We start from the raw sequence: 14872 nt of genomic DNA on the forward strand, positions 1-14872 counted from the left end.
GTAACATTGACATTTTTCATTTTGCAAACCCATGTTTAGTACAACAGACCCAACCAGAAAACCTACCAGACACAGCTTCCCTAATATCTTCTACACATACAAAGATGCATGCAAAAGTATAAATCTAGCATCTGACATCATCATCAACAACAGGTCATGCCCCATCTTCATGGGGTCAATTTTACAAGTCCAATTTCTCCACCAATTCCTATTTAAAGCTGACACCTTAGCCACATGACAATGTTCATGCCCCCACTTTAGGTCTCCATCCATGTCTTAACAATCAATTCCCCCTAGGTACTGCAACCTATAGAATACCCAACCTTTCATATTCACTGTTTCAGGTTTGTGCAAGAAGCCCAAATCATCTCAAATAGCAAGCCTTATACACCTAAGATTCCGCTCATGCACTCCAAGTCTTTCTCATTATCTAGCATATCCACCAACAACATTAACATGTGGTCTCTCCTCTTATCACACAACATTCAGCATCTAGAGCTACAAGATAGACATTGACCTGGGTATGGGCCATGAAATGGATTTGCATAGAACTAAAGACTCGTTATTGTAAAACTTTAGATATGCAACTGCGAGACTTAATATAACTGAGATCTTCTAATGCATTGTATATGTTCATGAGGATGTATACTTTTCTTAAAAGTAACTTGAATGTGTGCGATATCTAGAATTTACAATGTAAAGCAATAAAGCACGACGATACATGGTAAACACACACACATGCGGAGTATGTGACAGCGAGCATGCACACACAGGTCAATTTTTAAGTGTAAACCCTTGAATAATAATTTTAAGCAACTATGATTAGTAAAACATTAAATAACAAATCCAAGTTTAAAATTTTAGTGTATGTAAGAAATAATGTAAAAAAACACACACAAATGAATTATTATTTAAAATATATATAGGTCCTTGGTTTTGACCTAGTTCGTGGAGCAAGCTAAATCAAGAGTAGATGTGACTTAGCATATGAGTGTAGGTTGCATTACAGTCCCATAAATGCACCCTCAATAGGAGAGAATTGAGAGGAGTCCATTTATCTACTCAACACCTATCCTACGAGCGATGTCTTTAGCAAACCACCCATCTTGTCATTTTTCAGAAAGACTCTTAATTGTTAAACAGCTACGAAGCGAAAGAAACTAAAACCAAGTCCTCAAATTCTACAGATTTCATGGATCGTTACATAAATGCATCAATGTGTTACTCTTATAATCAAATTCCTCACAGAAATAACTAGAGGTAGTGTAAGATACAAGTTTACCATCACGAACCCGTATGCCAATTCCTGACAAAAGTCATTCCAGTTCTAAAGATACAAAGCATCTGCTTGCAATATAGAAGACATTATTTTGAGATTTTCAGATATATTTTACAAGATATTCAGATTATTATTAACTAATTAAATAATATAAGTCCAAACTAAATTAGAAACCCAACCATCCAATACTAATACTATTATTCACAAACAAAGTTTCAATTTCAACTAAGCAATTGGCTGGCAGCTGGTAGCACTAAACCGATAATATGTGTCCGACATAACATGAGCAGTACAAAGTTCTAACAAAAGCAAACGCACATGAAGAACAAATGAATACCTTAGCAGAAGCACATAGTTGGTAAAAGCAATGGTAATTCCTTTCAGGGTCTGTTATTTGCACCACCCGTGATCGCTCCAAGAGATAGGTTCTTACAGCAGCACCAGAGATTCTGCCACTTTTGTCGAATTGGATCTCAACGAATTTCCCAAAACGACTGCATGGAGAAAAAAATTTACAGGGAGGGTGGGGGGACAACACAACAATGTAAAGCCACACAGATAAGTGTAAATATGAAAAGAAGGTAAGCTACCAAAGAAATGATAATGAAACCTTCCAATTAGTTGCTAATGCAAAATCAATAAAAGAGCATAATGGTCATCTCAAAAAAAAAAGTAATGGCACAAATGATTACATGTTCTAATGCAATAAAAAGGGGCCAAAATTTTACAAAGCACAAAAGATACCATCACCCAAAGGTAAACCAAGCACTCACTTCAACTGAACAACAGGTTTACGAGCTTTTATGCCCTTACACAAGCCCGGTTTCATGCAAACACAATTAATAGTAAAACAAACACAGAAAGCAAAAGTTGTAATATCATCATTCTACCAGAAAACATAAGACTGCCAACTTATTCATAAATACTTCACATCAATCCAAGGTAGAGTTGCAGCAAAATAACTGCATATTACCCCAGTACCTAAGAAATATACTGAAAAGAATGCATTCATATCATGCAACTGTAAATATTTTACATCAAGAAATGAAGAATATACACATGGAAGAATCACAAAACCAGGATGCATCCCCTCTCAGAAGTATGGAAGGTCAGAAGAAGAGAGAAAAGCTTAGAGAAATTCATGAAATCACTTATGACCTTTTTGTTAAAATTGTATATATATATATGTGTGTGTGTGTGTGTGTATGTATGTATGTACTATGTATGTACTATGTATGTATGTATCATGTACAAATATACATATGTATACATATATGTACTCTCTCTCTCTCTCTCTCTCTCTCTCTCTCTCTCTCTCTCTCTCTCTCTCTCTCTCTCTCTCTCTCTCTCTCTCTCTCTCTATATATATATATATATATATATATATATATATATATATATTATAACTAGGATAGTTTCTTTCTTTTTCTTTTCTTTCTTTTTTAGTATCTTTTGAACTAGTCAACACAAGGTTGACTAGTCAACAAGAGACATTGGCGCAGGTCCAACGGACCTATTTAGAGCCGTTGGGCCAGCACCCAACGTCGGCCCAACGTCTCTATGGGACTCCTATGATGTATATAAATAGGGGATGATTCCCCTCTTGAATGTAATGCTTCTTGCATGGGTTTGACATTAATAAAATATTATTTTTACAATTTGTGAACCCCCTTTGTGGGTTTTGTGAGTGAACCTATTTGTGGCTCTTTGTGTATTAACTATGGTGATTTGGTGGATCTTGTTGTGGCTTTTTTGCGTGTCCACATTGGTGATTGGGTGGACTTAGTTGGAGGCTCTCATTTCCTTTCACTTTTGTGTGAAGAAGAGCGCCTAATAATTGCATACAATATTATTAAACCTAATATGGGTTAAATACAAAATACAATGCATTAAAGCAATTGCAATTAAGCCAAATAATTACGAATAACAATAAAAACACTAAGAAATATTCAAATTACAAACATGTCATCCTATGATACTCTGATAATACAACTATGATCCACAATCATGTGCCAAGATATTAAAAATCTAACACTGCAGAGTTAAGACTTGCTAAAACACAAGTAAACACCTTCACATTTCAAATACAAGACAAAAAAAAGCATAGGAACCTTAATATCACCAATGCAACAAATAGACAGATTCAGATGAAATGATGAGTAAAAGAACCATGGAAAAATCAGTTCAGAAAAAACAAGTTACAGGAAAAAGAAGTGACATGACAAAGAGCGGATGGCTCACCTTGAATTGTCATTTCTGACAGTTCTTGCATTACCAAATGCCTCTAAGAGGGGATTTGACTGCAGACAAGGCTCAACATTAATTAAGAAATGCTCATAAATCATCTGCACAAGCTGACATAAAATTTTGATACAATAAATACAAGATGAAGAATCTGACTTCAAGAACTTGCTGCTCAACCGTACGGTAATCACCAGCAGCACGACCACCCACATAAGTAAGATATTGCATTATCAGTTTTGTAGTCTCTGTTTTGCCAGCCCCACTTTCTCCACTTACCAAGATCGACTGGCTCTTCCCTTCATTTATCATCGCTCTACATCATAAGGCAACAAAAAGTAAGGAAACAAGTCCACATTATCTTACAAAGAAAACTCTATAGTGGAAAACTATCTATCAAGCAAACCTGTATGAAGCATCAGCTACAGCAAAAACATGAGGACTCAATTCGCCAAATGATTTGTCCTTATATTGTTCCATCATATGTACATTATACAGATGAGGCAGCTTTGTGAATGGGTTAACAGCAATCAGTATGCTACCCGTGTATGTCTGTCAAAAGAAAGTTCTTTTGAAACTTATTAATTAGATACAAGAGCCCCATAGATTCACATTAATATGTCACATGACAGAACAATTTAAGCAAAGCCATCAAACATGACGCAAGACAGCAGTAAGTATCTAGAGAGGTAGATACTTAAAGATATTGCCATCTCTAATTCAGGATTAAGCATTATAGGACAGCATTGAATTGAAAATAGAGTGCATACTCTTAACATAAACAAGAAAAATAACATGACAGGAATCTCTAACAGAAGCCCCAATTTATGTATTCTATTCAAGGGTAAAGCCTGACATTATGCCCTGTCTTTGTTGGGAACAGAGCTGAATCTAAGAGGGTGATACAGGAACATATCCACGTCTAGTTTCAGATTCAACTCTAGAGAGCTCAAGTCTAATCTACTTCAAAAAACATAGTTACTGACAGATCTATTACCCAGCATTCTAAGCGAACCAAGTCCTCTCAGTTAAAGGTGATCCCCATCCCAGTGTCCAAGGTATTTGGACACTTGGCTGCAATGGCAAGCAATGACCATGATGCAATCTGCATATGAATCGGGTTGTGTCTGACTAGACCCAAGCTAGCTCAACAACCAGGTCCACATTAACTCAAGCTACTAGATCACTGGCTTATTTTGGTCATAAATGTATTAGGCTAGCCTGTTGCCAGACCTTTTTGTTCTAGCACTTAGAATCATAGTCACTATTATTGTTCTGGGCAATTTCTCCACTAGAGTCTCTCAAGAGTTTTTCAAAAAGTGGATTTTCTCAAGAAAATATCAGATGTTTTAAAAACGTAAAGTAAAACAAAACAGATAAGAAATAACATGTTTCCAATATAGAACATAAAAGTTCTACTTAAAATATAAAAAAAAAGAATTCTTTCTTTAAATATCATGATATCATTGCAATATTTATGTCACTGCCTATATTTTGAAAATTTTCACAATATTTTCATGTTTTTATCCACTGTTTCAAAAGAAACATCAACATCATGATATTTTCAAAATATCATGGTGATATTCATGTCTATGCTCAGAATAAGAAGATGCACGAATTAAAAACAAAATAAGACAGGCATGTATTTTCATTTCCCAAATAACATCAAATACAAAGACAGAAAATTGACTGTTAATAAAGACTCAGTGACAATCTCATTTTTTTCAATGGAAAAATCATGCAGTAATTTTGCCAGTGATGAACTATGCAAATAACAAATATACAGGTACTGACATAGATATCATTGAGAGCATATCTTCTGGCGAGGTTATATAAAACACCAGGTTCATTCAAGTACGCTAATTTGGTCATATCATCAACTCCACCAAATTCAGTATCCGGATCTCTCAAAAGAACTTTCTTTAAAGAAGTAGAAACCTGCAGAATCAAGTGAATCACATCTTTAAGGAGAATAAGTTTCTAAAATACCAATAAAAGAGGTATAGTGAAAAAACTATTAATAAAACTAGGTAAAGCAATAATAATTCAGAAGCATGAAAATGAGAAATCCCCAGTCTAATCTTGGATAGAAAAATTAAAAAACAAATCCTGTGCAATATGAAACTGTTGAATACCTTCTTTCCCAAAATTGTAACCAAAGAGACATGCATATCATTAACATCGATAACTTCAGCTTCTACCCATGCATGCACGCTATCTTCAATCCAAACTTTGGATCCCTTTCGAATACTCGATTTAGCATCCTGTGAATGCTTCAAAAATAAAAACCAAGTTTTATGTTATAGAATAATTTAACAATAGAAACAATGTGGTAAACCTATTACTGTTGCCAGTAAGAATAAAAAAAATAAGCTTCTAAATGGAAATGTAGAATGACTTTTACAGAACTAGAAACCACAAAGATGCAGAAAAAAGAGCATTTAAATAATATATTGCTAACTTTTAAGCTCCCAACACAGAAAGGACACTGAACATGCAAGAAGATTGTCAAATAAAGAGAACAATAGAAAGGCTAGAGCAGCAATCAAGATAAACCAAATTCAACAACTACAACTTGAGCAACAGGTGCACAAGAACCTTCTTGGTAAGAAAGATACGGGACCAGTTGTTCAGATTCTTCAAATAGAGCCAGGCATATGTATAAGCTGGGGCAAAAGCAACATATTATGACAAATTTTAAAACACATAATGTGGTTAAAGATACAAGATATGGAAACACGAACTGCTGGACTTGCACTCTTCCTTTGAATTCCAAGAGCCTTCCAAATTTGAAAGAAATGTGGATTAACATAAACATGGAACTATGGAAGATATTGGGAACCAGTGGGTGCGGGCCCTCAATACAAAAGCTTCAAGGAAAAAAACCCAAATATTCTGCAAATTCCCAAGAAATACCAAAGATATGAAATCAGCTTTTCTTCCTTTCCTAGATTTCACCTCATGCAGCACGAACCCAATGTCCACATTGATGTTCCGCTTCACCAACACCACCTTCATCATAAAGGTCTCTCATATTGAATTCAAAGTTTATGACATTATGAAGCATATAAGGAATACCGAGAATGTTCAGTGTGTGATCATCTACCAAGGAATGCAACTAGATCATTCTTCATTTGTAAGCCCTCTACTAAGACAGGAACATATTCAGCACAACAAAGGCCCTTCTACAAAACTACCTGAATATTGACCACCAAGAAATCTCGAATAGGTCCTAGCTATGTCACCCGGATACCCCATTTTGATTCCCGTTCTGTATCCCCTTATGTACAACTCATATTAAAAACTTCATAAAAATGGCCATATCCGCAGTTGTATCCATGTGACATAGGGTCCTAGAATATGTAACATGGGCACTTCTACCAGACAACCCAGCACCCTCAACAAAACTACATGACACACGTACTGCTACTAGGCTATGTCACAGGGATTCGGCCAACCAGGTGTTGCACCCGCGGCGAAACTACGCAATGCGGGTGCGGGTGCACGTGCGGGTGCAGCACCCGATGCGGTCAACCCAACCCTGGGTGCGGCCAACGCCCTTGCCGGCCTGACGGCACAAAGCAGGCGGCGATCCTACAGCTTGATCGAGAAAATAAAAGAGGTCGAAGTAGAAGAAGGTAGAGAGAAGAGGCGGTATACCTGTAGATTCACCGACGAAGGGGGAGCCCAGGGACGCCGGTGGCAAGGAACGGCCCAAGCGGGGTCGTTGAGGGGTTTGACATCAACAAAAAGGAGGCGACGTGGGGTGTCAGGCAATCGTCCAGGATCTAAACAAAGGGGGTCGGCGGTGGTGCCGGAGAACCCAACGTGGTTGAGAGAGTATGGGAGGCAGAGGGAAAGAGAGGCAGTCTCGGAGGATCGCCGGCGGCGGCAATTGCAGACAGCAGAGAGAGGGAAAGAGAGCTTGGGGTTTCGGAGGGTCTCGCGGGGGGGGGGGGGGGGGGGGGGGGGGGGGGGGCTCCGAACTGGGGTGGTGGCAGCGATGATTGCTAGAGCACGGGGGTCACCGGCGATTCTATCGTCGACGTCAACAGCAAAGGGGATGGAGACGAGCAAGTGAGAGGAGAGAGAAAAGGGGCGACGGTTTTGCCCTTCGCCTCTCAGCCTGCGTCTTTTAAAAGACGCAGGCGAACAATCTGGAACCCGAGTCGGGCTCGGATCAGGGTCCGATACGGCAGACCAACATCGGCACGTGCCTGGCTTCTTTTTTTAACGAGGGCTATACACATATGCTTGTCTCAAAGATTAAGCCATGCATATGTAAGTATGAACTAATTCAAACTGTAAAACTAATAATGTTGTTAACTGATAAAACTTAAAAAATTATATATATATACATATATATATATATATATATATTTTATTAATTTATTTATTTATTTATTTGCCGCACCCCCGCACCCGCACCTATGTGACATAGCTACTAGGTAGTCCTAGATATGGGTTCACTAGGTTTCGAACTTGGATCATTCAATTTTGTACATTTTGTGATCCAGACAATGCATGGCTAACATGGAGGATGAAATGTGCAAGCAGGATCAAAAGCAGCCAATGTAATTATATTTTGTCAATATTAATTGTTAATAAACTACATATCTTTGATATGTTGTAGACATTTTAGTTCACAACCCGCAACCTATAACTTCACATGTAGATCATTTCGTAAAATGTAACATAATTGTGAATTATTGTAAGTGTATGTATATACTTAGAGCACCTTGTAAGATGCAGCAAAATGTGTTTTCTATGTGTGTTTGCAAACATATCTGTGTTGTATGTATCATACTATATCATACTATGAGGAATATCGATATGATGTGCACTCGCATCATGATACGAGCAGGGCAAAGGGGCACTCAAGTAATGAGTGAAAACCGATTGAAAATTGAGTGCAACTATTGCCATAATTTTTTTTATTTAATATTAAAGTATGAGTCTTGTGGCATGTTCTTAATTGCAAGATATTTAATATTTTGCATTGTTTTTGTGATATAATTGATGTTTGATGATGTCTTATGCAGCTCATAGACATAAATCCTTCATATGTGATTTTATGGTTGTATTTTGTGCAATTCATCATTGTTTTATGTGGTATGATTTTTTTTGCAAGTTTTTCTGATTTTTCTGATTTTTCATAATTTTTTTAGATGTTTTATTAAAAATTATGATTTTTTACAATACGATACGACATCTTATTTTGGACCCGACTGATATTGGTAATGATACGATACTTACAACCTTGATACATATACACATACATATATAGATAGAGAGAGAGAGAGTAATCGGACCCTCCTGCCTGCTTACAGTGTGGATAGTTGAATGGACAGTTCAGTTTAGTTTTAGTGTATCATTGCATGCTTTGTAAATCAGATGCTACAAGTGTCAAATCTGGAGTTTATTTAGTGGAAAGCACATATTAGACTAGAGAATTTTTATGATCATACATGGGAATTTAAAAAACAATAGCTCATACTGCATCTAAACATTAAAATAGTGATACAAAGCAGATTTTCTAGTAAACAAACAATGATAAATACATATGAATCTGCAGGTTCAGTTTAAGCAGACACAGCGTGCAACATTGAAAATTAAACTATCCATTCAATTATCCACACTCTAAGTTGGTGTGTGTGGGTGTGTGCATGCGCATGTATGTATGAGCGTGTGCGTGTTTTGGAAGTTGGAACTCATTCGGGGAGGTTATTTTGACCAAATCTAACAATGTGGATGTGTTCGGCATGGTCAAAATAGTAGGAATCAACCCATGAAGTTTTCCTTCCATAAAAATATGGTTCTTTTTAGGGTTGAAATTTCGGTACATCATAGGTCGTTGAGTTTTCAAACCCAAAAAAATCCAACATACACATTGCAAAATGGTCGAAATTTAATGGAAGTCGTGCTCAGGATCTTGGAGACTTCTCCATTCCTTTTCATGAGATGAATCGTGACTTCATGCGCAAGATTTAAAAGAAAGAAATTGCAGAGGCTTTGAATAAAATGAAATCAAAAAAGGCAGTTGGCCTAGATGGTATACCTATCGAGGCTTGAAAATGCTTGGGAGAGAAAGGTTTAGAATGGTTGACAAATCTTTTTAACAAGATTTGGCGGACAAATAAGATGCATAATGAGTGGAGGAAGAGTACTTTGGTGTCTCTATATAAGAATAAGGGTGATATACAAGATTGCACAAACTATCGTGGTATAAAACTCATGAGTGATACTATGAAACTTTGGGAGAGGGTGATTGAGTCTAGGTTGAGGAAGGTTGTCATGATATCGGAGAATCAATTTGGTTTTATGCCTGGAAGATCAACTATGGAAGCTATACATCTTCTTAGACAACTTATTGAGAGATATAGAGAGCGGAACAAATATTTGCATATGGTTTTTATTGATTTGGAGAAGGCATACGATAGAGTACCTAGGGACGTTCTCTGGTGGACAGTGATGAAGAAAGATGTTTCTCTCAAGTACATTAGTATAATTAAAGATATGTATGAAGGAGTAGTAACCAATGTCCGCACTTGTGGAGGGGTGACAACCAATTTTCCTATAACGGTTGGATTACATCAAGGATCTGCTTTAAGCCCTTTCCTATTTACTATAGTGATAGATGAGCTTACGAGATCAATTCAAGAAAATGCGTCGTGGTGTATGTTGTTTGTTGATGATATTGTTTTGATTGATGAGTCTAGAGTTGGGGTTAATGCTAAGTTAGAATTATGGAGACAGACATTGGAACCAAAAGGTTTTAAGTTGAGTAAGAGTAAGACAGAATATATGGAATGTTAGTTTAGTAAGCAACGAAGTAGTGATGAGAGCGTAGTGAAGCTTGGTGAGCAAGAAATACTAGTGGATGATTGTTTCAAATATTTGGGATATATCATTCAAAAGTATGGAGAAATTGATGGAGATGTAAATCATAAGATAAAGGTTGGGTGGATGAAATGGAAAAGTGCAACTGGAGTGTTGTGCGATCGTAGAATGCCATTGCGGTTGAAGGGAAAGTTTTATAGGACGACTAGTAGGCCCGCTTTACTATATGATACAGAATGTTGGGCTGCCAAGAGACATCATATTCAAAAAATGAGTGTAGCTGAGATGCGTATGCTTAGATGGATGTATGAAAATACAATAAAAGATAAGATTCGGAACGAGGAGATACGTAAGAAAATAGGCGTTGCACCCATTGAAAATAAGATGAGAGAGAATCGTTTACGGTGGGTTGGACATATTCGGCAAAGGCCTAATGATGCTCCAGTTAGAAGGATGGAGAAATGGAAAAATATATTAGTTAAAAGAGGTCGGGGTAGGCCTAGGAAGACATGGATGGAGATGATAGGAAAGGATATGAAAGCTTTGAACCTCACCGAGGACATGGCATTGGATAGAAATGATTGGAGGAGAAGGATTCATGTGGAAGACCCAAAATGATTTTTTTTTAGTTCATATCGCCGACCCCAATTGTTTTGGGATGAAGGCGTAGTTGTTGTTGTTGTTTGTTGTATACACATTGGAAAAACATGATCCAAGGGCGGGTTTATACTAAATCAAACATGTAGATCACATCTAGAGCGCCCGATGTGCCAAAAAAGAAACAGTTTCATTAGTGACTACCTTACCTACAAGGTAGCAAACATTACCCTGTGTGTGTAAATATACCCATCTGTTTCAAAATGTTGACCTTGTGCACTTTGCACCCTATACCTGCAACCATACCTATGAGACAGTTTCTAGATAAGGCGATGAAGACCATAAAGCAGCACTCTCTGAAGGTGTACTTTTCCTATCCACAAAAGAATAAAATGCTCTTTGGTCCAGTCTCTCCAGAGAACAACAAGGGGCAATAACTAACATGGAGGAGAATGGAAGACCAAGATCGAAGCAAACATCCTGGTGATCTTTAGTAATCAAACAAAATCAAAAGACATTGTCACAAAAAAGGTCATGATAACCATAGAGAGAAAAGCTAAAAACGCCAATTAATCAGCTGCAAATTTCTTGAGATATATTCAAAAATTTTAGTTTCACGTTTTTATCAGCAAAAGCAAACAATTTAAACTTTTCAAAACATAAAAAGAAGCATTTGAACTAAATATGAGAAAATCACAAGTGATTTTTTTTAGATGGTGGTCATGAAAAACAAAAATAGTAAGCCATGATTAAAGTTTCAAACCCATTATTTTAGAAAACCATTAGATGCATCATACATGAAGTAAATGTCAGTTAATGTTTCTAATGTTTAATTATCAAAACAAAAACTTTTGAAATTTTGCCAACATTCCAAAGCTTGTGATTGAAAAAAGGTGTGTTGGCATCACACTCACAAGCTTCTTTATGTCTATTTTTGTGTGTAATTGAAAAAAGCTTGTGTATAACAGTTTGTTTTTGTCCATTTATTAAAATTAATTTGGACTTGGATTGGGTCCGGATCCAGAACCGACCCGGATCCAAGACGGTATCACACTCACAAGCTTCTTTATGTGTTATATTTTGGTAAGTTTGTGTTGTTACTTCAATGGAATTACTTTTTTTTATTTTTGCTTTAAAATTTACAATCTTATTATTGTTATCTATATATAACACCGTGTCCCCGTGTCCAAAATTTTTGAAATTTCTCTGCACCCATGTCGTACCCGCACCCATGTGACATAGTTCAGCGATGAACTCCAGTAATTTGGCTAAGAGGATCATTGGATTTTCCCAATCTTGTTTGATAATAGACCATCATAACCCCTCTCCCATTACACAAAGACACAAAAGTCCTTTTCAACCATAGTCACAGATATCGGCGATATTTTGAAAATATCGTGATATCATGGAAAAACAATAGTAAAGGTAAAATATCGTGATGTTTTCGAAATATCAAAATTTTATATATATTGTGATATTATCACGCTAATATCAAGATATTATCGTGATATTATCAATTAGTTTTACTTTTTTATTTATTTTTCACATTTTAAATGTTTTTCTTCTTTCTTTTACATATTTTATATTTTACTTATTTCTTTTATTAATTATGTACTTTTTTGTCTAAACGTGAGGTTTTCTTATTTATTTTTGTTATTTGCTATTTTTTTTTTAAGTTCCAAGATTTTATCGATATTTACCTGAGATTTATCACCAAACTGATAATATCATGAGAAATAGCCTCGTCGAGATATAGCCGAGACTGATATTTGTGACTATGTTTTCAATATAAAACGAATCTACTAAGCAAAAAGAATTTTCTGTTTTGGTTTCCTTCATTAAGTCATTAGCCAATCTGGTTATTGATTGTCGAGCCAGACACCTTTATTAATCATCACTATAGCTATAGCCTATACCACTAATCGAAGGCCTACATATTCATACTGGATGATAAATAGCCCTTCTTTCCACAATGAAGATGGCTTTGTCATCCCTTGGAAGATTATGCTTATTTTAGCATCTTACCACTAAGGCTGGTAAACAATCCGAATGAATCAAATATGGCATGTTCGGGCTTCGCTTGTTTACCAGTGGACTGAGCTCATGATCGTGTTTAGCCGAGCTCAGCTCATCCCTGAAGGAGACAAGCCAAACACAAGCTGGCCCATGTAAAAAAAATCATGTTATTTATGCATGGAGAATATATATATATATATATAATGCATTCTTCTGTTTATATATTACACTATATGTGTATATAGATATAAGATCGCCTGAGCCGAGAAGAACACCATGTGTTCAGGCTCGAGTTGTTTAAGCTAAACAAGCTGCTCATGGCTCGGCTAGGCAGATATACGAATTTGTGGTTCAGGTCGCCAGCTATACAAATTGATCATGAACGAATTTGTATATATCCAAACTCATCCGAGTCACAAGCTGCTCAGTTCGTTTACCAGCCCTACTTACCACCACAGAGTCTCCACCAATCTTATTTAATCCAATGTTGTATTTGATGCTGGATGGTGATTGACAATCTACTGACATAACCACTATGCAATTCATCTCCCATACATTAGCTTTACCATCACTCTTGTTGTTCTAACTCCATGTCTAGTTTAACAAAATTCTTATTCCGTCTTTAACTCGATTGTTCTGAATCTACTAGTCCAGAAATATTTTTACTACCTCTCCAAAGATATCGTTCCTTTTCTATTATATAGCGAACAAGGCTATTCAACCCCTTTCAATCTTTAAGCACAACAATCTCGCCCACTTATATAGTTTGAAAACGGATACCAATAAAAACCTAATACAGTGCAATGCAGAGAAAGTTTCAATAACACCTTAACTCATTATGATGATTTTTAGCAGTTCCATGTTTTCTTCCTCGACCAATCCATAAAAAATAAATAAGGAAGAAGGGGAAATTCCTTTCAACTTATAGCAGATATAGAGAACCGGACATTAACCATGCAGAGGAACGTTAGCGTCCATCCAAATACGTGAGATTGCTACAACATTGAATCGGATCGCATCTCAATGCTTGAGATTCAAACCTCAAAAGCAAAATCGCACGCGAAACCACACAGGGAAGAAACAAAGAAAAGAAAAACTGAAAAAACGGTTACCAAACAAAATAAAGCAAACAAACAGAAAGTAAAAAACCAGAAATAAGCTTCATTTTGTTCCTCCAAACACAATATTTCAATCCTGCACATCAAAAAAGAGCGCGAAAATCCTCCAAATTTGTGGTGTGCAAGCATGTACCGTCCCGAACACGTTAAAACGAAGAGCAATACTTAGAGAAACATACCATGTCCTCGAAGCTATTGCGGCTGCAGCCTAACGACGCCATTGAACGCCGAATTCCGAGTTCGGCTTAAAGGAAATCCAAGAGAAGGGACGCTTAGGGCTCAAGGAAGCTCGAACTTCGTCTCTTCCATTACGCCATCTGAGCATCAAACGAACGAAACAAAGATAAAGAGCGGGAGCGCCCACGTTGCAGGAGGACGCTTCGAGAATCAATAGGGAGAGAATCTCAGAAACCCTAGCGAAGAACGGTAGCGGTGTTCTTACACAGGAGGGCCCTGTTATTTTCGGCTTCCCGCTCTAGCGGGCTACTTGTACACGAAGCAACTCTACGAGATTGCCCTCGTCTTGGCGGCAATTTTCGAATATGCCTCGTCGCCCCTAGGCTACTAATCCTTGCCTTGATCGCCCTCGTTTTTGGAAGAAATTTCTATTGTACCACGACTCTAGTTCGTGAATATCATGCGAAAAAAAAAAATCGAGCTTGCCTGGTTTATGTTTCGGGGCTACGATTTCCACGACCAATAGATGGACGTTTATTTGAATTTTGTTTTGTACTAGGAAGCAAACCCCTGATTAGAGCCTTTTCATTGGATCATGAATGAT

At 37.0% G+C, this 14872-nt stretch overlaps 1 protein-coding gene across 2 annotated transcripts in view; it reads right to left on the bottom strand.

Moving 5' to 3' along the window:
* Nucleotides 1-14529, bottom strand: part of LOC149816029 (protein OPAQUE1-like) — a 115075-nt gene extending 100546 nt beyond the window's left edge. For both annotated transcript variants that reach the window (XM_089987579.1, XM_089987578.1), the window contains exons 1-7: nucleotides 14271-14529; nucleotides 5656-5793; nucleotides 5315-5458; nucleotides 3927-4072; nucleotides 3680-3836; nucleotides 3521-3579; nucleotides 1617-1773 (exon numbers count right to left, since the gene is read on the bottom strand). In XM_089987579.1, coding sequence (XP_089843705.1) covers nucleotides 1617-1773; nucleotides 3521-3579; nucleotides 3680-3836; nucleotides 3927-4072; nucleotides 5315-5458; nucleotides 5656-5793; nucleotides 14271-14312 — 843 coding nt within the window. In that variant the 5' untranslated portion in view covers nucleotides 14313-14529. The remainder of the gene's footprint in view (nucleotides 1-1616; nucleotides 1774-3520; nucleotides 3580-3679; nucleotides 3837-3926; nucleotides 4073-5314; nucleotides 5459-5655; nucleotides 5794-14270) is intronic.
* Between the last annotated feature and the right edge of the window lie 343 nt (nucleotides 14530-14872).

The sequence above is a fragment of the Nuphar pumila genome, chromosome 14, assembly GCF_984573655.1.
Source record: "Nuphar pumila chromosome 14, dmNupPumi1.hap1.1, whole genome shotgun sequence".
Taxonomy (NCBI): domain Eukaryota; kingdom Viridiplantae; phylum Streptophyta; class Magnoliopsida; order Nymphaeales; family Nymphaeaceae; genus Nuphar; species Nuphar pumila.